The sequence below is a fragment of the Accipiter gentilis genome, chromosome 1 (genome assembly GCF_929443795.1).
Source record: "Accipiter gentilis chromosome 1, bAccGen1.1, whole genome shotgun sequence".
Lineage (NCBI taxonomy): Eukaryota > Metazoa > Chordata > Aves > Accipitriformes > Accipitridae > Astur > Astur gentilis.
Window position 1 is genome coordinate 36849417 of NC_064880.1, and position 20586 is coordinate 36870002.

Genomic DNA, 20586 nt, shown 5'->3' on the forward strand with positions numbered 1-20586 from the left:
GCCCTTCGCAGGGCGCGGCGCGGGCCCGCCGCCCCTCCCGGGCCGCCCCCGCTTACCGGTGGGGCTGCGGGGCGGCGGCGCGGGGCGCTCCCCCGGCGGCGCGGGGCGGCGGCGGCGGCGGCGGCGGGGCGGGGGGCGCGGGCCCCGCCGGGCGGGAGGGGGACGCTGGGGCGGGCTCCATGGCAACCGGATGTAAGCGGTGGCGCTCTAGCCGCGGCGGCCGCCTCGCTGGCGCGGCGTAAGGGCGCGTCTCTGTGGTAACGCGGAAGTGCGAGGGGCCGGCGGCAGTGCGGGAAGGGACGGGACGGGACCGGGCCAGCCGAGCCGGCCCGGGCCGGGCCGCGGTCACCTCGGCCTCCGCCGCCTCGGCCTCCCCCCCCTGCAGATGGCGGCGGCGGAGACGCTGGTGCGCGGCCTGGCGCGGCTGCTGCAGGACGCGGGTGAGTGGCGGAGCGGGGCCGGGCCGGGCCGGGGCGAAGGCTCCGGCGGAGGGGGGAGCAGCGCTCACGGCCTGTCTCGTCCTTCCCCTTGTCTGCAGGGGACCTCGTCCTGGACGGCTCCAGCACGCTGACGCTGCTCACCCCCACCCTGCAGCACCTCACGCAGGTCTTCGAGCAGCACCTGGGCTCCCGCAACCAGAACCGGGGTTTCGTGGCCCTACCCTCGCACCCCGCCGAGACCGCCGCTATCCTCCAGGCACAGTTCCTCTTCGACGTCCTGCAGAAGACTCACTCCCTGAAGGTCCGTACCTGCCGTGGCCGGGGGGGTGAGAGGCCGGGGGTACTGCAAGGCCGGCCAGTGGAGGTGGCAGGCGCAGCTCCCTGCTCCAGAGTGGCCTCCCTTGGTGCCCGTTGACCCTGCCTTGTGTGCGTGCTCCGTGGGTCGGATAGCTCTCACGGAGCTGTTGCATGGAGTCGCAGTTCAGCACAATACAGTGTAGCTACTTCATCTAGGATCAGCCATGCGACTCAGCGGAAAGTTTTTCAGAGCTAAGAACAGGGGCAGCAGGGGTTAATTATGTTCTGACCTTGGTAAGGTGTTGACGTTGTTGGGAAAATGATTATTTCCTGAAATGCTTGAGCAATTCAGGCAGTATCTGGCAGCTGAGCGCAGCTGAGTGCTCCCTGAGTAATGATGATTGATCTGCACAAGGCAGCAGAGCTGGGGTATTTACACCCACTACTCTGAGCCCTTCTGCTTCTTATTTCTGAGTTTTACATGCTCCTGCCTGGGCAGTGGTTCTGGTTGATCTGTGTCACAGCATGGGATACTGCTAGTAACGTGTCCTTGTTAATTTTGAGGAGGCTGTAATAAAGTACAGAGCTAGGGATTCATCAGAGGGCTTTTTGAAAGGTTGCATGTGTTACAAGGCTGCACATGATTATACCTGGCACTGCTGGGGGCGTGGTAGAGGTGAAATGGACCTGAAAGGGGAAGGGGAATTAGCAAGCTGTTCTTAGGTTCCACAGTGGTGCTCAGGAGGTGTTGTGGCTGAGCACTACAGCCTGTGATGCCTTATAAAGTGTTTTCTGTATGAGACTGATTGGAGAGATCATCTGAATGTTGTTGGGAGGGTCTCATAGCAGTGTGCTGAAGGTAGAGATTGGAGTGGGGCCCAGTGCCTGTGGAGAAACGCGGGTCCCCTGGCAGGAGGAGCTAGGGAGGGATGCCACTGTCAGGAGGATGTTGTGGTGAGTGCTTATGTTACCCAAAAAATGGGCTCTTTCTGTAGCAAGCCTGTAAAGAAGGAGAAGCTACCCATTGTGGTGCGGTAACTGGTTTGCTTGGAGAAACTAATAATTTATATCAGCCCGATGAGATACTTAAGACAGTGGAGAGAGAGGAGACAGTCAGGGCACAGAGCAAGGATGGCATATGAAATAAAATTTTTCTAAAACTGATCATTGGAGCTTCCCAGTGCAAGCTTCCCCTACAAATGGTCCTGTTCAACACGGTGCATTAGTGCTGGCAGGCAGTGGGCAGTGATTCATCACTGCCAGGGCTATAACTGTGGAAGTGGTAGCGGTGATGAGGCCTTGGGATGTCTGTTCTGCACCTGATGAGTCACTTCTGCGTGAACGTGGATGTAGCTGGCAGAGATGGTCTCTGCAGTTGTACTCCGATGTCTGCAGTGGAAACGTTAACTACTTCATCACTCACTTTGGCTGAAATACTGTTTATGCACTGTCCGTAGAAAGCATAAGAAGCTGGTTTTAATAAGCTGCTTTGTGGTACATGAACACAGCCTAACTACCCTGTGGCAAAAGAGCCTGTGGCTGAACTACAGAATGCAAAGAGGAGGTTTGCAGGTACCTCAGTCTAATACTGACAGTGTCTTGGAGACCAACTCTGTTTTCCATTGTATCTGCTTGTGATTTGCCTTATTTGGCCTGTTCTAGTGAAATGCACATGCACATGTCCCACCAGTGTGCTAGTTCAGCTCAGCTGCTCAATAAACATAGCTCCAGCAGTTAGATTTGTCTTTATTTAGTAGATTTGTTAGTGGTGGCTGATGAGGAATCCAGCTGTCAGACCTCACTGTGGTTCTGAAAGTGGTGAAGCCACGTCGGCAGGGGAGAAGAAAAGGAGCTCTATGGTCTGGCAGACCGTGGTCTTGTGCTAGCTAACATGCTTTTCTGTTTGACCTTTATTGAACTACGGGGCCAGGAGACAGTGCTGATACCAGCATCAGGGAAGAGCTTGTTAGTGAACACCCGAGCTGGAGGGGTGGGCCTGTTCGAGGTGCTGCAGTTGGTGCATCGGGAGGGCAGTATTGCAGCACAAATCGAGCTTGACATGAGACTTCTTTTCTGATTTCTCTAGCTCATTCATGTTCCAAACCGTGTTTTACAATCTGCTGTGAAGATCTTCCCTTTCAAGTCCCTCCGGCATCTGGAAGTAAGTATAGGAGGCAGAACTGACTTTGAGTCTTGCTGTTTGGCTTTTCTTGGCTTAGTTTTGTGGCTGCAGAATACCCCTTTTCCTAAAACCTGGGTAGGCTCTTGTGGCTTCCCTGGAAGGCTAAGTCTAAACCCCTGCAACACTTGCTTGAGGTGAAGCTTGCATATGAGCAAAGGCTGGAGTGCTAGGGAGGGAGGCAGGCTCCAGCAGGGAAATGGGAGATCCCTTGCAGAGATGGGCTTGGGATGGCAGCTGCTCTTACACTGTAATATTTTGATGTATGTTGTCCTTACTTTCTCCTCACTGCTGCAGTTGAGATCTGTCCCTCCACACTGCCTCAGGGGACTGCGACTTGTCTATTCTCAGCTGGAATCTCTAACCTGTTGCAAATGTATCAGTACACTGGAGGTGAGTGTCTCTACACAGCTTGTGGGGAAAATTGCAAGAGAAAGGCTGTCTTGATACTACAGCCCTTCACACAGGGAAGAATGTAGGAGACAGCATTAACCATCTTATCAATCCATATTTTATATAGCATTTTCTCCCTTCCCTGTTCTGGGATCCTACTCCTGACTCAAACAGTGTTGAAGTATTCCCTGGCTGGATACACATGTGCTCTGTAGTCTCCTTTATAGTTGCTTGAGAAATTCTGGCTCCAGCCAATATTTGTACCAGCTAGGTCTGACTGTTCTGTGTGTCTGGCTGTTTCCATGTTCAAAGACCTGCAGCTGATCAAGGTTTATTTCATCGTACCTCAGCAGCCTTAAATTAGAACTGACTGTCAGAGGGAATGCTGTGCCCCAGTGTCTTACCTGCACTGGTGCCCAGCGGATTTCTGAGACAGGAAGGCAAGCTCCAGCTGCAGAGAACTGAGTAGCATGGGCTGTGCTAGGCGTGGGGCTCTGGGCTTCTGTCTGTGGCACAGAAGTAACTGCCTGCTGGGGAATGGGCTGATGGTAGGGAGTGCTTTGAAGCTGCTTTTGTCTGCCAGAGCACAGGTTGTTTGGCCAGGGCATGTGTATCTTCTGGTTTGATAGAGGTTTGAAAAAGGTTTTGTTAGCATGAATCTTTGTGCTTAGTGTTCAGAGCCTACAATTTGTAACATTTTGCCACTTGAGTGTAGGAAGCAAAAGCATCTCCCCTTCTTTCTAAATATCAAGCTGTGGATTTCCCACCACCTCCAAATACTTGAATCAGTGACCTGAAAGTCATTGGCAGTCTAGGCAAGGCAGGGTCTATAAGGCACAATATGCCAACGTTGTTCTAGACTAGCTGTTCTCCTGTGTTCATCTGCTGTTACTGTAACAGCTAGTACTCATCAAGGAATGGTTCCTCACTTCTTCCTAGGAAATCATTTCAGCATGTGGTGGAGATCTGAGCTGTGCTCTCCCGTGGTTAGAATTGCAGACTGTGAACTTCAGCTATAACTCGATCACTGCCTTGGATGACTCACTGGTGAGTTGGGCATCCTTCCTGTGTGACTGAAGGGAAGAGAGGAGATGGTCATGGCCAGGAACTGGGCACTCCTTTACTGATACTGCTAGGTCTGGGTGGGAGGGAGTAGGCAGTGTTAATTTTGCTGGCCTCTCCCAACAGGACAGGGTTTCCATGCTGCGGTGGAGACATTTGTAGGATCTTATCTAGTATCTTTTTGTCCTTCAGCAATTACTGAATGCTCTGAGAATCTTGGATTTGAGTCACAACAAGATCCAGGATTGTGAGCACTATTTAACGGTGAGTATCTTGGGCTGAGCACCAGAGTTTCCTTGTATGGAGAGGACTCTGCTAAAGTGCTGTTTTCATTGACCATGTGCCTGCTACGTGAAGTATAACAAAAGAAATTGGAGACATAGCCCAGCAGGCTTGTAATTTAGAGCTAGTGCTTGCAGCCTTGAAACTGTTGTCCTGTATGTGCAGTCCATGTGCCACTGAGGCAGAGAAGGTAGTGTTCCTCATCCACTCTAAGACAGGAAAGTTAGCTGTATGTGTCACTGTATGTATCACTTGGCGCTCCAGTGTGGCCAAGTGATAAATATAGCGATACGTACAGTGTACACTGTACATACAGTCGCACATGCAGTATGCATTCCATTGTGGCCAAAACATCACTGTAATCTGTGTAACAGGTGGACGTTATGTAGCCGGGCATGGGGCTGTAGAGACTTGCTGTTTGGTTCGTTCAGACTGCCAGTAGCATTTCTTTCTCACTCTCAGAAATTCCCTGTCAGTTATTTTAGAAAGGTGGTAGTCTGTCACAGTGGTGTGTGGGTCTCTGGGGAATGGCAATAAAATCCATGCTCTGCTGGGCTGGATCTGCTTCTTTTAAGAGAAGCTGTGAAACAGCTTTTTATGGATTTGGTGCAGCTCACAACGTATCATTCACCATCATCTTTGCAAAAGTAAGAAAGGGCTTCTTTTGGTAGTTCAGTCCTTTTGCTGAGGCAGGAGATCCAGTCCCTTCCTGTGTTGCGTTGAAGTTGATGAAGAAGCAGAAAGCTGCTCCTAGCAAATTTTGTGAAGCAGTTAGGTCATGCTGAGTGCCCCTAGACAAACCACACCAAATGTGAACATCAAAGTCTTGCTGCAGAAATAGTCTTAAACTCACTTGTTGGTTGACCTTGGTGGGTTGAAAAAAATGGTGGGGGCTAGTGCCCTGCCTTGAGTTCAGGATCAGGCTTTGAGCTAAGGTCCCAACTGATCTGGTGCTGCTCTTCTCTCTGAACAGACCCTTACAGAACTAGAGTACCTCAATCTGGCTTATAACTTCCTGTCCAAGGTGCCAAACCTTGGCATCTTCAGCCGATCCAAGCTGGTGACTCTGATCCTGCGCAGCAATGAGCTTGACAGCATTAATGGTGAGCCCACAAGGGAGGAGCGTTTCTGAGTTTGAGGCCTTTCTCTCTTCCTCAAGGAAGAGTAGAACTTGAAATCTTGGACACAGCTATTTTTACTAGGGTTCAATTTTGGGGGAGAGGGGTAGGTGGGAGGTTCCTAAGTTATGTCTTCTAGTGTGCTGATGGCTTCTTGCTTTGTTTGCAGGGGTTGAACAGCTAGTGAATCTGCAGCACCTCGATGTGGCCTATAACCTCCTGCTGGAACATACCCAGTTGGCACCATTGTCCACTCTGCACTGTGTAAAAAAAGTAAGCACAAAGGCTGATGGGTTGGTAGCTTAGAGATCTCATGGTCAGCAGTGCAAGGTGGAGACTGTGTGGTAAGAAGAGAGTTTTGAAAGATCAACTCAACTCTTGAGCCTTTAATTTTAATGCGGGAAGCTGATGGGGGAGCCTTTGAGAGACACCTCTATTTCAGCCTTCATTTTCGGTGACCCCTGCTCAAGCTAACCTTGTTCCTTATATTCATCCCCACCTCCTTGCTCCCCCTTTCCAATTTTAACGCTGCCAAGTTCAGTAAAGATCCTCCCCTGATCCTGTTGTGGATTTGTGTGTTCAGCGAAGTCTGAAGGAGGATAACCACAGTCACTATAGTGCTTGTGAAGGAAGGTAGTCTGCAAAGGACTGTTCTCTCAACACTTCTCAGAGTCAGTACTGAAAAAGCTCCTAACAATTTAGGGGCATGAATAGGAAGTACTTTAACTTCCTTCTCTATTTGCTGAACAAATTTCAGGAAGCATCGTAAAAGCTTAGTCCTCTCCTGGCTTGATCACCATTCCACTGCAAGGAAATTTCCTGAGGCAAGAAGAAAGCCTGGAGCCTGCAGGCAGATTAGGTCAGGGTATAGAATATTGCTTCTAATAACAATTTCTCTATTTCCCCCACCCAGCTGCACTTAGAGGGAAACCCATTGTGGTTTCACCAAAACCACCGATCTGCAACCCTTGTGCATCTGTCTCCCAGGGCAGCCTCCTCCAATGTGAGTATTAGCCATGTGCCTTCTGCCCCTGCTGTCGAAGGCATAAGGTGTTCTGACACTCAGGGGCAAATGTGGGGAAAGAATTTCATAAGCCTAAACATTTATTCCAGTGGTATAAGTGGTGATTGTTTTGTGGGTTGGGTTTTTTTTTCAGGTAGAGTAGTTTATCCTTAAATTTTTATGTGGTGTGCTGGCCAGGGCAGAGAGAGTTGAATACTGGTCACAGGTTTGCAAGATCTCAGATCTTCATGTGTCTTCACTGTCTACTTCATCAGTTTTGCTCAGTGATGGTCCCAAAACTTTACTTTGTTCCTGCTAGATAATGACTATGACTATGTAGCTGGACTTTGCAAAGAAGAAACTCACTGTCTTGGCCCACCTTTCCTGATGGCATACTTCTTTGGCAGCCATGGCCACCTCTTTCTCCCCATGACTCTGCTCTCAGCTAGGTGTCATCACTGTTTTCCTTGCACTCTTAGGTCAATTCTTGGTAATCTGATTTTAAGTAAAGAAGACGGCAAAGACAGCATTCTGGCAATTTAGCAAAGTAAATTTGCTTGCTGAGGGTCAGAGGTGTTCCGGAGCTGGTCTGCCCTTCGTATTAGTGGCAAATGGCTGGATTCATTGTCTTCAAACTGCATCTTGGAACAAGCTTTCACTGAGCTCAAGTTACTGGAAGCTAGGTAGACTCAAGCTAAAAGTAGGGTACAAGCTTTGAGGTGAAAGTAAGGACCTCTCAAAACAATTCATGGGTTGCTGCAGAATAATCTATTGTATCTCTTCCGTGAACTGTCTTGGATATGTTTCTGGCAGTCATCAAGTCTGTAAACAGGAAAACCACAATGGTCCCTTCTGGCCTTATATGCTATTAGGTCAGGTAGCTACAACTAAGGAGTGATGGATAGGCAGGAACAGAGTTGTTTCTGGTAGTCTTTGCAGTTTTGTGCCAGGGATCCCAACCCTAGGGTGGCCTGAAGGGGAATAGGAGTCAGCAGATATTGTCCTGAGTTTGTGCCAGCCAAATGGAATTTGATTGCAAATGGGTCTTTAATTACAGTTCCTCTTGGATGGGGAGCCACTCTCTTCCTCGGACCTAATGGTAAGTACAATTGCTGTAAACTGATCTTACTGGCTTTGGGAGTGGGAACTCTGACAGGTTTTTGCATTGTCATGTGTCCCATTAAATCTGTATGGACTGCCTTGACTCTTTGATACAGTTCATTTTGGCTTAGTCCATGCTGATTGCTAGTAATTGTTGGGACTGGCCAGTGTAACTTATTCTGTCCTGTGCAGCCTTGCAGAGCTTGGAGCCTTGCCTGTTTCCTCTTCAGGTACTATCTGGTATTTGACGCTTGAATTACATCTCAGCAAAACAAACAGTTATCAGTTTCCCATTAGCTGTTTTTAAGAAAGGCAGAGATTGAGTTAAATCGGAGTGGTTATGATAAACAATCTAGTCAACCAGGCAGGTTCTGTTGTCACCACTTCGACTGAAATGGTGAAAGTTTGGGATGAGGGGGAGGGAGGTTGTCAGCCTGAGTTCTGGCTTGGTTACCTTGTCTCCCCTTTGCACTCAGCTGGCAGCATTCTCTTCTTCTGGCTTTAGCACCTGCCAAGACTTGTGCAAAGTGTGTCACAGTCCATCCACACTTCTACCTCAGAGAAGACTGCACTGGACCGCAGTGCTCTGGACAGTTCCTGTGCTGCAGACTTAAGCGACAGTCAGTCACCAGCAGAGAACGTGGCTGTCAGGCTCCCTCGGAAGAAAAGCAAGGTCTGCCACTGAGATAGCTTCTTAACCACATAGCTGGCATGTTGGGTGAAGAGGCTGCCTTGATGCGAAAGCCTCGTGCAGTGGGATGTGGTCTTGTACTGACTGTGTGGTAGTGAGCCTCTATGCTGCTGTGTGTTGGGAAGGAGCTGGGCTTAACATCAGTCTTGATACATGGTGACAAATGTTTCATAGCGTGCTTCTGCACTGTAACAGCTATGAACCCTTCACCCTGGCAGAGCCTCTCATCAGATGCTGTTTTGGTTGTTCTGGTGCCTCCCAACTGTTCTTATCATATTTGTTCCAGGGAAAAGTCAAAGTGCGCAGAGCGAGCATTTCAGAGCCCAGTGACACAGAACGTGAGCCCCAGACTTTACCTCTCTCTGCTGGTGAGGCTTGTCTTCTTCCTCAGTAACACAGCAGCTGAACTGCCCACAGTCAGAGGAGTGCTCTGGCATGGTGACTATTTTCATACTTCCCAAGTTTTCTCTCTGCAGGTCTGGTCCTACAGCATCAGAAGGAGATGAAGCGCTTGGACAGCTTCAGAGATCGCTTTGGTGTTGACTGGCTGCAGTACAAGAGACACCTGGAGGAGCATGACCAAGTGCCTGTCATCTGCCGTAGCCGTTCTGCAGATGACATAGCAGGCAGACCTGCTGCAATGGACTTGCAGAGTGAGAGCTCTGACCCAGAGCAAGCAAAACCCCAAGTATGCCAGAAGGAGTCCTCTCCTCCTTTGGATGATACTGAGAAGGAGGAAGAGCCTGAAGTGCAGCTGGATGAGCCTGTGGAAGGAGAACAGAGAGGAGAAGAGCAGGCAGATGAGCTAATGCTGGGGGAGGAAGAAGAGGAGAAGCCAGAAGGTAAACAGGTCCTTTCACTGTTATGTTTGAGGGCTTGGGTGATGATGGAATAGGTGGATCAAATGTGATATCCCTGAAGCTTTATCGTGCTGCCCAGTATTGTGGGAATTCTAAGGACTTGGGCGAAGCAGGCCTGAAGGCCTGCTGTGTGTACTGACCTGTACTGTGTCTTGTTTGGCAGTGGACCTTTGCCAGCCAGTGCTGGTGAGCCAAATAGAAGATGAAGGGGACCCAGAGCCAGACTGGATCTTCCTGCGAGTCACAGCTAAGCATGTGATTGAGGTGGAACTGAAGGCTGCCAGAGTCCTCCACAAGCTGGAGCTGAAGTGCCTGCAGAAGGTGGAGACCTCCGAGATGAACTGGAAGAGGATGGTGAGTTATGCCTCTGCGTGAGCCTTTGGCATCTTACTCACTGTGTGGGCCAGCATTCTGGATTTGGGCCTCTGTCAGAGTACCCTGCAGGTCTTTTCCTACCTCCTGCAAAGCCTGATTGATTGAGCATCTCTTCCACCCGATGCATGTGTATCTAACAGCATCTGTATTGCTTAGAGTACCTGTGATACTGCAGCAGAAGCCAGTACCAATTCTGTTCCAAAGCTGGAGTGAAAAAGACAGTGACTGGACTTGTTCCAGTGCACAGAAATGAAAGACTTCTCAAGAGGAGCCTAAATAAAATGGAGACCTCCTTCCCATCCATTGCTTTCTGGGATATCTCCCTGGCGTTGGAGGACTGTTTGTGGATTGCACTTTTTCTTAGGCAGTGCAGCACTGAGCCTAGTGTGATGTTTAGAAAGCTACTGGTAGCTCAGTGGGTGGTTTTCCATCTGCTCTAGGTGCATGCTTTAGCGCTCCCAGCCCTATTTTGCTTTTGTGGTTCTTTAGAAAGGGAGTTTGGAAATCTCTTTTTCTTCATGGTAGGATTTTAACATTCAGTGTGTGGATGGACATGTTCACTGGCTTCTCTAATACTGTTTTCCCCAAAAGCTCCAATTCATTTTTTCTTCCCGCCCTTGTACCTCTTGAATGTTTGTGGCTTGATATTCTTCTGTAATACCTTCATGAAAAAGTGTTTTGTTTGAAATGCTTTGTTCTGGGCCTCAAAACTTACTGTTGTCCTCAGCACTTATGAGCTTATTTTTATTTATTTATTTGTTTATGCCCATTTTACCAGGCTCCCAAATGCTATCAGCTATGGAGGGCTACTCAGGGCTTACTAAATTAAGTGCTTGTATGGCCGTGTTTCAGCCAGATGCAAACAAATGCAGTCTGTATACTGATGCTGCACCTCCTTTCTAGAACTGGTGTTTTCTCTCTCCTGTAGGACTTGGAGCGAGTTTTCCCTGTCCTCACATTGCACTTCAGCTACATTCGCAAGGACCGGCAGAAGCGCAGATATGTGGTGCTTGACGACTGCCCGGAGCAGTGTCTACGGGTAGGGGAGGCTAGAGGGGGAAGCTTGGGGAGGGGGGCAGTGTTACTGGAAGACACTGAATTCTTCCAGCCAGCACTGGGCCCCTGTTCTCAGAGCACATGCCTATCTGCTGCTCTGTGGCAGCCCATGTCTGGCTTGTAAGCTCAGGATTTATGCTGCTCCACAGATGACCTGTGGAGGGCCCTGTGAGCACGTCCATGGGCAGTGGAGCTCCTGGAGCATAAAGGGTGCTGTCAAGGAGAAAGTCCTGCAGTTTTCTCCCTCTTGGGAAGAAAAGTTAGTAGCCAAGTTAGCAATCCTTACTTGTTGTGCATGTGCAACATAATGTTTCCTGGGTGCTGAGTGATACGCTAGCCTGTACTTAGCCTCTGGACCGTGAGAGCATCAGTGGCAACTCTGGTCTGCACAGCTGCTGTAGTGACTCTAGTCTCAAATCCAAGTATTTTTCTTGAGGTACTGTTGTTTAAGTACATTTAAACAAGTTGTGTTACAGAGAAGGCACACATAGATGGGACCTTTGAGACTAGAGTTCCAGGGAGAGCCTGTCAATATGTAGATACAAGGCACAAACCTGCCAAAACAGGTTTTCTTGGTCTTCTGCGGTGAAGCTCCGTGCCCTTGGCAAGTCTTGCACAGACTGGCTGTTAGCTGGGAATTGGCCCTGTACCCCTTGCACTCTGAAATGCTGTAATGAGGCATGTGAGGAGACTTGCTGATGTCAGAGGCTTGCTTTTAATTAGGATGGTTATAGCTGCCTGCTAGCACTCTTTTCCCTGTGTTGCTACTTCTAGTGTGTCCTTGAAGTGTTGTCCCCAGCTGTTGAGGAGAATCGGCGAAATCAGGACCAGGAAAAGCGATCCACGAAGCTCCAGTGCCTGAAATGCAAGCAGGAGTTTTCACAGTCCCTGGCTCCCTGGCATCAAGTTCCCTACCCTTCAGAGGTTGGAGATGCCAAAATCCTGGAGACCTTAGTTGCCTCAAGTCAAGGTAGTATGTAGTGCCCAGAAAAAGGATGCTTTCTAATGCCCTAGGCAGACTGCTGGAATGGCAACTGTGGTGCAGAGCGTGGAATGTATAGGAGAGGGTGATGCCTTGGGTGTACTGGAATTTAAACCTGTTGTGGTATGTACTCTCACTTGGCCCACTTGGACTGGGAAGAACCTGCCTTGTTCACTGGCAGGAATAAGCCACTGTTTCAAGGTTAAGCAAACGGCACCCCTGTTGTGGGTGGCCTGGGGTCTAGGAGAACATAGGGGTGTTGAAAACTGCAGATCGTCCACAGAAATCTGAAGTCTGGGAGAGGCATTAAAGGTCATGTAGTCTCTCCTGTTGAAACTGTGGTCAGTTCTGCCACAGAGACTAATTTGTTCTAAAGGGCTTTTGCTAGCAGAGGCTTCTGGGGAATCTTCTTCAGTATTTCCAGTAAAACTTGGGCTGTTAGACACCAGAAAAACCACCAGAACCCTAACCTAAGTCTCACTTGCTGTCATCTTAAGCCCGCTCTTGCTTCCCTTTTGGGGAATGATTTATTCCTTTCTTTGTACTTGAGGGCCATTGTTGTCCCCCCATGACTAGTCCTGTCTTCTGTCCTCTAGACTAAATAAGCTCAACTCCCTAGATAATTTGCTTGTCAGTCATATCTCATACAATGCAGTTATTCTTGCTGGTCTCCTTTGTACTCTTTCCCATTTGTCCACATTTTTCTTTGGGTGTCTGAAACTAGATGTGGTATTTTGGCTGAGACATGGCTAGTGCTGAATAGGTGTCTTATGATTCCTAAGTTTTTCAAAGCTCAGTTTATATTTGAAGTGGGGAGTGCCCAGCCTTAGGTCAGAAGATGCTGCTCATTTGATGAAGTATCCTGGGATTGAAGCACTACAGTGAGCGCAGAGGTGCTGTCCTGGCTGCAGCATTTTTTTCCACCCCGAGACACTTTCTCCCCCCTGCAAGGGTAGTGGGAGTCCCAAGATCCAGCTGAGAGTCTGCTGTGGTGTGGGTGAAGCATCAGGAACTGGGGTCAGGAGGGATGAGGATAGCTGGAGAAGGAACACGGCATGCTTGTGGTTTGGCTGGCTGGAGGATAAACCAAGCTGGGGATGGAGGTGGCTAAGGAAGGTTGGATAGACTGGTCATGAGCTTAGGCTTCAAAGGTTAGGTGAGCACTTGTGGACACGAAGTGGAGGGAAGTCATGAGCCAAAGCCCTGATGTAGTTTTGGTTGCAACTACAGCACACACTGGTCACCCTAAATCTGAGCAGAGCGATTCAGGGTGGATGTTGGCACTGATCCAGAATTTCTCATTGATTTGTGAGAGGAGGTGTGTAGGATATGATTCTGAACAGAGTTGCTCAGCAAGCTGCTCAAGTCGGACTATAAATATTGTCTACTTTGAAAGGGATGGTTTGTGGTTTGCAGATGGGGGGAAAAAAAACAAACCAGAAGTAGAATCTTGTTGGGGGAGAGCTGTTCTAGTTTTTCTTTATCCCTAATGAAATCTTCCACAGATGCTGCAGCAGATGGTGAGCCCGTAGCCTGTCCCAGTTGTTCCAGTGACCATGTGGTCATCTTGCCTTCAGAGGCGTGCTCCAGCACACCTTTGCCACCTGGCCCTGACAGCACGAGTGAGGACCTGTCAGACTCTGTCCTGGAGGGAGGCAGCCAGCAGGAGTGCCCAGAGGAACCACCTGCCCTGGCCAGTGAGAGTGGGAAGTTTTACATCGGCGGGGAGGACAGCTCGGAGATGGATACCAGCAACAGCACCAGGACCCCAGAGCTGAGTGGCAAGCATGACTGCACTCTCCATTCCAGCTCCCGCAGTTCAGATGGGGGCTGTGGGAAGAAGGAGCTGGGCATGAAGAGCCAGTACTTGTCCCTCAGCCACACAGACACCAATGGGGGCAGCTTGATGGGGAGCTACCATTACAGTGTTTCTCGTGGGCCCACTCCTTCCCAGCTCTCTCTGAACTCTGAGTCTGAGGAAACATGGAATCTCAGTCCCTGTGAGTATGTAGGAGCTGTGCAGGGTTTAGGGGTCTGCACAGCTTGGTGTTGGGCTTTATCACTGGTGCTTGCAGGGTGCACTGCCTCCTGTTTAATGGGGAGGGAGGGGGTCATCAAGCACAAGCAGCAGTGACCACTGTTCCTGTGAGCAGAGTTTTTTCTTTCCCCTCTCTGTTCAATCCTCACGCCTGAAGGTAGGGAAAAACTGAGTCATCTCCTAATGCCTAGTATTGCTCAGACTCTGAGTAATAGGGTCTTGTTCTGGGAGCTGCACTGCTCAGTTACAGGCACACTGGGTTCCTGTGGCACCAGTGAGCTGCCAGCCGGAGTGTTACCTTTGGAGAATAGCATGCACAATTTCTCTGTATTTATTCTCTGGCTTAAGTGCAGTGTGAGGCTGGTGTGTTTGTAGGAGGCTGCGGTTAGTGGATCTACAGTTACTTGTGCTTTTCTCAGTGGTCTTTGTGAGCTTCAGATGACAAAGCCAGTCCAAAAGAAGAGACTGTGTGCTGGCTGTGAGGGCTATTGTGGAAGGTAGCACTTACTAGGATGTCCACAAAAGCTTTTGTGAAGGGCCTTGGATTTCTGATGTAGCAGACTGCCTTTTCTTGGGCATCAGCTTGTGATTTACAGAATAACTGAAGTTGGACAGGAGCTACGGAGGTTATCTGGTCCAGCCCACCAAGTGACTCTACTGCAACTGCAGTCTAGTCCTGATTTGCAAACCCATCAGCTTCTCAATCTATAGAGATCTGCCCTAGACTTTTGATACTGCTGTACCTCTGAAGAGGAGTTGGTATAGGACTAGTGTTTAGGATTGCCATGTTCAGTCTTGTACACTTGAAGTGTGAGAAATAAAGCCATCTGTTCTTTTGGGTTATATCTCAAGGTCCCAATTTAAAACTGAGCCCATGAAAAAGTTCCTGCTAAGAAGTTGAGCAGTGTAGTGTTTCTGGTGGAAAACAGGCTCAGCTGGGGAGTGTGTACTCTCAGGCAGTATCATGGCTACTGTATAAATTACTTAGTCATATAATTGCATGACAAACCTCATCATGTTCTTAAGCAGTTTTATTGGTGTCTTCCTCAGTCCCCTTTAGCCTCACCACAGTCGGAGTCAAGAGTTTAAAAAGTTGACCTGAGCTGACACCAGCTGAAATGAGAAATGTATTTCTGGCTTTGTGATAAAGAACTGCCCTCCTGCCAAATTTGGCAGAAAAGCAGTGTCCTCCTGTGACTAAACAGCTGAGCATAAGTTGAAGATGGGTTAGACCAAAGCTTTGTATATCTAAAGAAGCAAGTGTTGGAGTGATGGAGTCCCCTCATGCAGTCTCCCCATTGACACCTGTGGCCTGGAAAGCCCTGACTTTGGCCCTTTTTCTTGAGGAGAGACTTGATGGAAGCAGGTGTGCAGAGGGGGTGACACTGCTGCGCTGGTGCCAGTCTGCATGCTTAGGCAGCATCTGGTCAGTGGGCAGAGTGCTAATCCCACCCTTGGCTCTCCTCAGCTGTAAACAGCATCCTGAATGTGAGGGACTTCCGTTCCGTGGATCATCGCCTGAAGCTGTATCTGGATATGGAGGTTTTTGAGGAGAATGCTGAGGAATTCCAGTGCTTCCTCAAGGTGAGCTTCCGCAGCATCACTCCTACAGCTCCTTGGCTATCCTTCTTGCCACCCTTCAAATTCTGCTCTGGGGTGGCATCCCAGAGACTGTGGGATGTGAAGGGAGCTGAAGTGTATTTGAGTCAGTCCTTTCCATGGGTGGGCTGGCAAGGGGCAGGTCAGTGCTATGACCCACCCTCTCTGTGCTCTAGGTGGTCATGGTGAAGTTTGGCCGTCAAGGAGAGTTCCTCTCAATCCTGGTTGCTTCTGATCTCAAGATTTATGTGCTGGAAGTCACTGGGGCTATCAGGTGAGGAGAATGGTGGCGGGACCCTGCAGCAAGGCTGTGAGCGCTGGGTAGTGCCAGCCTGTGCTAGCCTTACCCTGGAGGTGTGGTGACATGCAAAGGCTCTTCTGGCAAACCCCCCTGCTGCAGTCTCATGTGGGAGAGGAGATGGGGCAGCCTGCTGCAGCTGAGGGCTGTGCTCTGTGATTAGGGGACAACCTGCAGACTGGCTGAAGAAGAATGACTCTCACTACCTGTATGATATTTCCCATCTGGAAGTGGGACTCTGCCACCAGAGCTTGCGAATGCAGTTTGAGAACCCAAAAGCCTCCTACAACCTGCTGATCCGGAGCCAAAGCTGCTGTGACCAGTTCCTGCAGACCCTGACATGTAAGAGTAGAGCTGTGGTGGGGGTCAGGGGGAAGAGGATTTTGGAAGATTAGTTCTTGGAGAGCTACCAGGAGAGCTGTAGTTGGATGTATGTTGGAAATTCTCTTCTTGCCACTCAGAAAAAAGTTGGGGTAGAACCCCACTGGCATCATAACTTCCAGTGCCTCTCTGTAGACTAGAGAACATACTGCCCTTGGGCTTGTAATAAAAGATGTCTACCTTCTCCCCTCTTTAGATCTCATGCAAGAGCTACCTGCTAAGCACAGGAGTAAGGTGAAGGAAATCCCTACTGTGGAAATGAATCCACAACATTGGCTATGGTAAGAACAGCTTCTGAGACGTTGGGGTTTCAGATAGAAGAGGATGTGTGCTTGTCCAGCAGTGCACAGGAAGCGTAGTGCTCAAAACGGGGCAGCACAGGAGGAGGCACTATTGGAGCAGCAGCCAGGCCTACATTACAAGTTTAAGGCAGCTGGCTCAGGTGCCTGGTGCACAGGGGGTGAGCAGGCAAAGGGGTGTCATGGACTGAGCCAGGCAGGGCAACTCCAGCTCTCCTGGAGGAGACTGAGCAGAATATAATGGAAGGAGGAAAAGGGGGAGGCATAGGGCAGCCTCCTCCCTTGCAAGAAGCATTTGGTTCCTAACTGGCAAGGTGGTAGGTAGAGTAACAGGAGAGAGGAATTCTGCAACATCTGGAAGAGATGGGTCCCTCCCTTCCCCAAGAGGACAGTGAACAGTAGCTAGCTCACAGCAAACCTAGACTGCAAACAGTGGTTCCTTGATCAGCCCACTGTTGTATCTCCTCCAGGCCTCTGCTGGACTCCAAGACCACAGATTCTGCAGCTGCAGATGACACTTGTTTCTTCTACCTGCTGGCCTACCTGATCCAAGGTACAGGAGATCTCAGTGGCCAGGTGTCCCACACCTTGTGCTGTCTGCTTACGTGCTGGCGTTTTTAGCATACAGTCTGTGGGAGAAGAGCTGGGCCATTGGTCCGTCCAGGGGCATGGGTGAGGGCTCTTCTTTTAGCATTGAGATGTGTAGAATAGCAGCATGCTGCTTCCTGTATATCCAGTGAGTCTCCCAGCCCTTTTCTACATGGAAGTCCAGGCACTAGGGAGCAGTTGGTCTTGCACCCAAAGTTTGGTGACAATTCAGAACAGTTTCTGAGAAGCTGGAGATTATCTAAGGGCTGGATCATTGCCCTGAGCTGAGGGGTCATACCCATAGCTGGTTTGTGTGAGGAGCTGAAAGGCTCCTCGGTTTGGGAAAACAGAAGCGGGTGTCTGGAACCCAAGACAGTAGGACAGGAGCAGCCTGCTGGAGCCCATCAAGTTCTGTTCCAGGGCTTGCTGAGGGCCAAATGTGCTAAACCTGGGATTTGAGTCTTCAGTGAATGATTCCAGTGTCATCTTGGCTTGGGACACAGAAAAAAATCAGCCTAGCTGTTCATCAAATTCTGACCAATTTGTTACTGCTTTTGCACCCTTGTTCACCATTGGCCATTGTGGAGGTATGAGAGAACAAGAATCAGAAGGAATCTGTGAGAAGTATGTTTATTGGTCTCCTTGAGCCGAACAAATAGTCTGTGGGAAGGAGAACTTCAGATGAGTTTTTCTTACTCTACAGTTTTCTCCTTTTTTAGAGTATGGTGCCCAAAACTGGACACAGTTCCAGCTGAGGCCTTGTTGCCAAGTAGACAGGACTAATTAAACATCCCATTTCTGATATTCCTACTAATTCCCAAGAGTGAGATATGACGAGAAAAGCAACGTGTTGCTGTAGCAGCTTGCGATCCCCTGTGACCTCAGCCAGTTCTGCTAGTCGTTCCCTATTTCTGTGCATCTGACTTATTCCCAAGTTCTAGTGTTTTTCATTTGCATCCACTGAAATCAGCTGGATGATATTTATGGTCCCTACAGTTTATCAAACCTAATTTGCTTCCTGCCATACTTACAACACATCCCAACTTGGTATTAAACTTTATGTGTGTGATCTCTGTTCCAACCATCAGATATCTGCAGCCAGATGAATTGAGGCCAAAAAAAGCAGCCTTTTAGCTGGAGCTGCTGACTTTTAACTAAGGAGTAGTAAAGTGTTGTTTAAGAGGTCCAAGGACTCAAGTGTCTTTTCCTGCTTCACATGAGGACTTAGGCTGGACAAGGCCTGCTGGGTGGTGGTCTTTCATATGCATGCTCCTGCAGTGAACTTGGATAAACTGGTCAAGCCCAGCCACATTTAGCTACCCTGCTCCACCTCTTCAGTCAGGAAGCTGGATAAGGCTGTTCACCCAGTTACTGTTGCTGGAAAGGATTTCCCTAGGGGAGGAATGGAAAGTAAAGCTGGTTCTGTGGTGACTCAGGCTCTCAGCAAAGCCTCTCCTATTCCCTCGTATCCTTTTAGGGGCATCTGCTTTCCCTGTGACCCTGCTGAGCACCCGAAGCATGCTGTTTCTGCTGGAGGAGAATCACCAGTGGCAGGTGCAGCCCTCCTTGGATGCAGACCATGAGGCAGAAACACCTCCTAGGAGCAACATCCAATTGAAGGAGAAGCAGCCGATCAGCAGTATTAGCAATGTCATAACCTATCGCCTCTGTCCTTGTGACATCAAGCTGATGCTTTATGATGAGGTAACCAGGAGGTGGTCATGGGGCACACAAGATGCTGGGGGCTGGATTGTGCTCAGATCCTGTTCCTGCCAAGAGTGTCTTGGGGCTGTCATCTCCTATCCTAACCTGGGGCCTTGCACTACAGAGTCAGGGGAGCACAGTGAATTGCTGCTGTACAAAAGTCATGCAGGGACACTTCCACGGCTGGCAGCAGAGAGGGAGGAGGATGGCACTTAGGAATTGGGAGGAGCTGGCAGCTGCACTGGGGAATAGCGGCTCAGTGCTGATCAGTGCCTTTTGGGCTAGGCTCTGCTCATCCACCTCCCTCTCTTTCCTCCCTCCCAGGTGCTGAAGGTGGAGAGCACTTGGCACATCCGTACAGAATGCCCTGAGCTCCTGGTAGAGCTGGTGGAGTGGATCCGCGGGCCCTGGGAGGAGATGTTCTCGATCGAGCTACGGAAGGCTGTGTACGAGGGACTGGAGTGAGCTTGCAGGCTGTAGGCAGGCAGAACTGGGAGTCGAGAGTGCTGCTGTGCTGGCAGTGATGCACAAGTGTTTCCCACTCCCATATGACCTTGCTGTCCTGTGGCCTCTGCTTTCTACTCTACTCTTGCCCCTGGCCCTTTTTGGTGAGGAGGAGGGGAGCACACAGTGGTCCAGACTGCACAGTCAGTCACTTGCTCTGGGCTGGCCATGGAAGGAGGAGGTGGAGGGTGTTCCCTGTAATACTGCATAAGCTACACAGAGTTTTAACTTGGCAGTGTCTGCTAGTATCCTTCAGGGTCATATGGAGTGTCACTGAAGGAAGAAGGGAACCAGACAAGAGCATGTTCAGTGGGACATGCAGTGGTACTGGGCAAACAGCAGGCCACCAAACAGAGGCAGTTGGGTGCAGTTGTCTTTCTTGCAGGTGTATTTGCTGCCTTCATAGCTGTCTCAGAACAGCTGCCATTATCTGCTGATGATTTTTTTTTTTTCTTTTCCTCCCCCTCCCTCTTGTCCACAGCTTCCCTAAAGCTGCCTGCTTCAAACAGGAGCCTGATTGCACAAGGGGATGAGGCATGTTGTACTAATAAGCCCACAGAGAGCCCTTACCCACCTGCCTGGCGGGACATGGCTCAGTCTGCTGCTGTAGTCTTTCACTGTCACTGGGGAGGGAGGAGCTGTGAGGGTCTTAGCACAGAAATGTGTTGCTCATCACTTAGGGGTCAGGACCCTGGGTGGGCACTGGTAAGTAAAAGTGAGGCTTAAGCTTTTCTGAGCAGTCCAAAAGCAAGAGTCTATTTTAACATAAGTTTTACTATTTTCTATTGTAATAAAAGCTTATATTTATTGAATTGTCACATTTTCCTTGTTTCATCCTCTTGCACTGCTGTAATGTCTTTGTAAGGTCCTGCATACTAGCTTTGCAGCAGCCTCAAGGGTTCCCCAACATCTCAAGTTTCGAGCCATTCTCCCCCTCCTGTTCTGGGTGCATGCTGATGGGCTGCGAGACTAATCTTCTCCACCTGGCTGGCTCCAAAGCAGCGACCAAAGAACAAGGCCCACACAGAATTAGACTGACAGCAGGTACTGGTTGTGGTGTTCTCCTGTGACAGTTGCCCTCAGGTGAGCATCCTGTGGGCTCCCAGCCCCAGCAAGTTGCTTACTGGCTGTACAGGTCCACAGAGGCATGCCTCTCACAGGAGCTGTGGCTGCTGTGGCTGGGGAGGTGGGAATACCTGCCCTTAGGTTCTTCCCTGTACCAAGCTTTACCTTGTCTCAACCTCTCCTGCACAGAGTTAAATGCAGCTCAGAAAATGCTGTTGCCTGGCCTGGGCTTGCCGTGTCACGGGGTCTCTGCCCACTGTCTCTGCCCAGT

General features: G+C 49.8%; 1 protein-coding gene across 3 annotated transcripts; it reads left to right on the forward strand.

Annotated features, from left to right (window-relative positions):
• Positions 1-255: 255 nt before the first annotated feature.
• Positions 256-20023, forward strand: STK11IP (serine/threonine kinase 11 interacting protein). Of its 3 annotated transcripts, XM_049806635.1 has the most exons (24): positions 257-440; positions 539-741; positions 2824-2898; positions 3214-3309; positions 4249-4356; positions 4564-4635; positions 5627-5756; positions 5941-6044; positions 6685-6774; positions 7832-7873; positions 8381-8548; positions 8853-8934; positions 9043-9408; positions 9590-9780; positions 10730-10840; positions 11632-11827; positions 13345-13839; positions 15346-15461; positions 15653-15750; positions 15938-16116; positions 16352-16436; positions 16925-17007; positions 18520-18746; positions 19071-20023. In XM_049806635.1, exons 1-24 carry the CDS (start codon positions 386-388, stop codon positions 19209-19211), a joined length of 3513 nt encoding a protein of 1170 aa, XP_049662592.1. In that variant the 5' UTR covers positions 257-385; the 3' UTR covers positions 19212-20023. The 3 variants fall into 3 exon arrangements, 2 of the variants coding, with proteins under 2 accessions (XP_049662592.1, XP_049662601.1); XM_049806644.1 differs by lacking the exon at positions 4564-4635; XR_007506783.1 differs by lacking the exons at positions 15938-16116; positions 18520-18746; positions 19071-20023 and having other exon boundaries at positions 256-440.
• The last annotated feature ends 563 nt before the right edge of the window (positions 20024-20586 follow it).

What these genes read in the sequence shown, in the direction of transcription:
- STK11IP (XM_049806635.1), top strand. Translation starts at nt 386, where the DNA reads ATGGCGGCGGCGGAGACGCTGGTGCGCGGCCTGGCGCGGCTGCTGCAG. An exon ending in ATTGTGAGCACTATTTAACG is followed by an intron (nt 4,636 to 5,626) that starts GTGAGTATCTTG and finishes CTCTCTGAACAG; the next exon opens with ACCCTTACAGAACTAGAGTA. An exon ending in AACATGGAATCTCAGTCCCT is followed by an intron (nt 13,840 to 15,345) that starts GTGAGTATGTAG and finishes GGCTCTCCTCAG; the next exon opens with CTGTAAACAGCATCCTGAAT.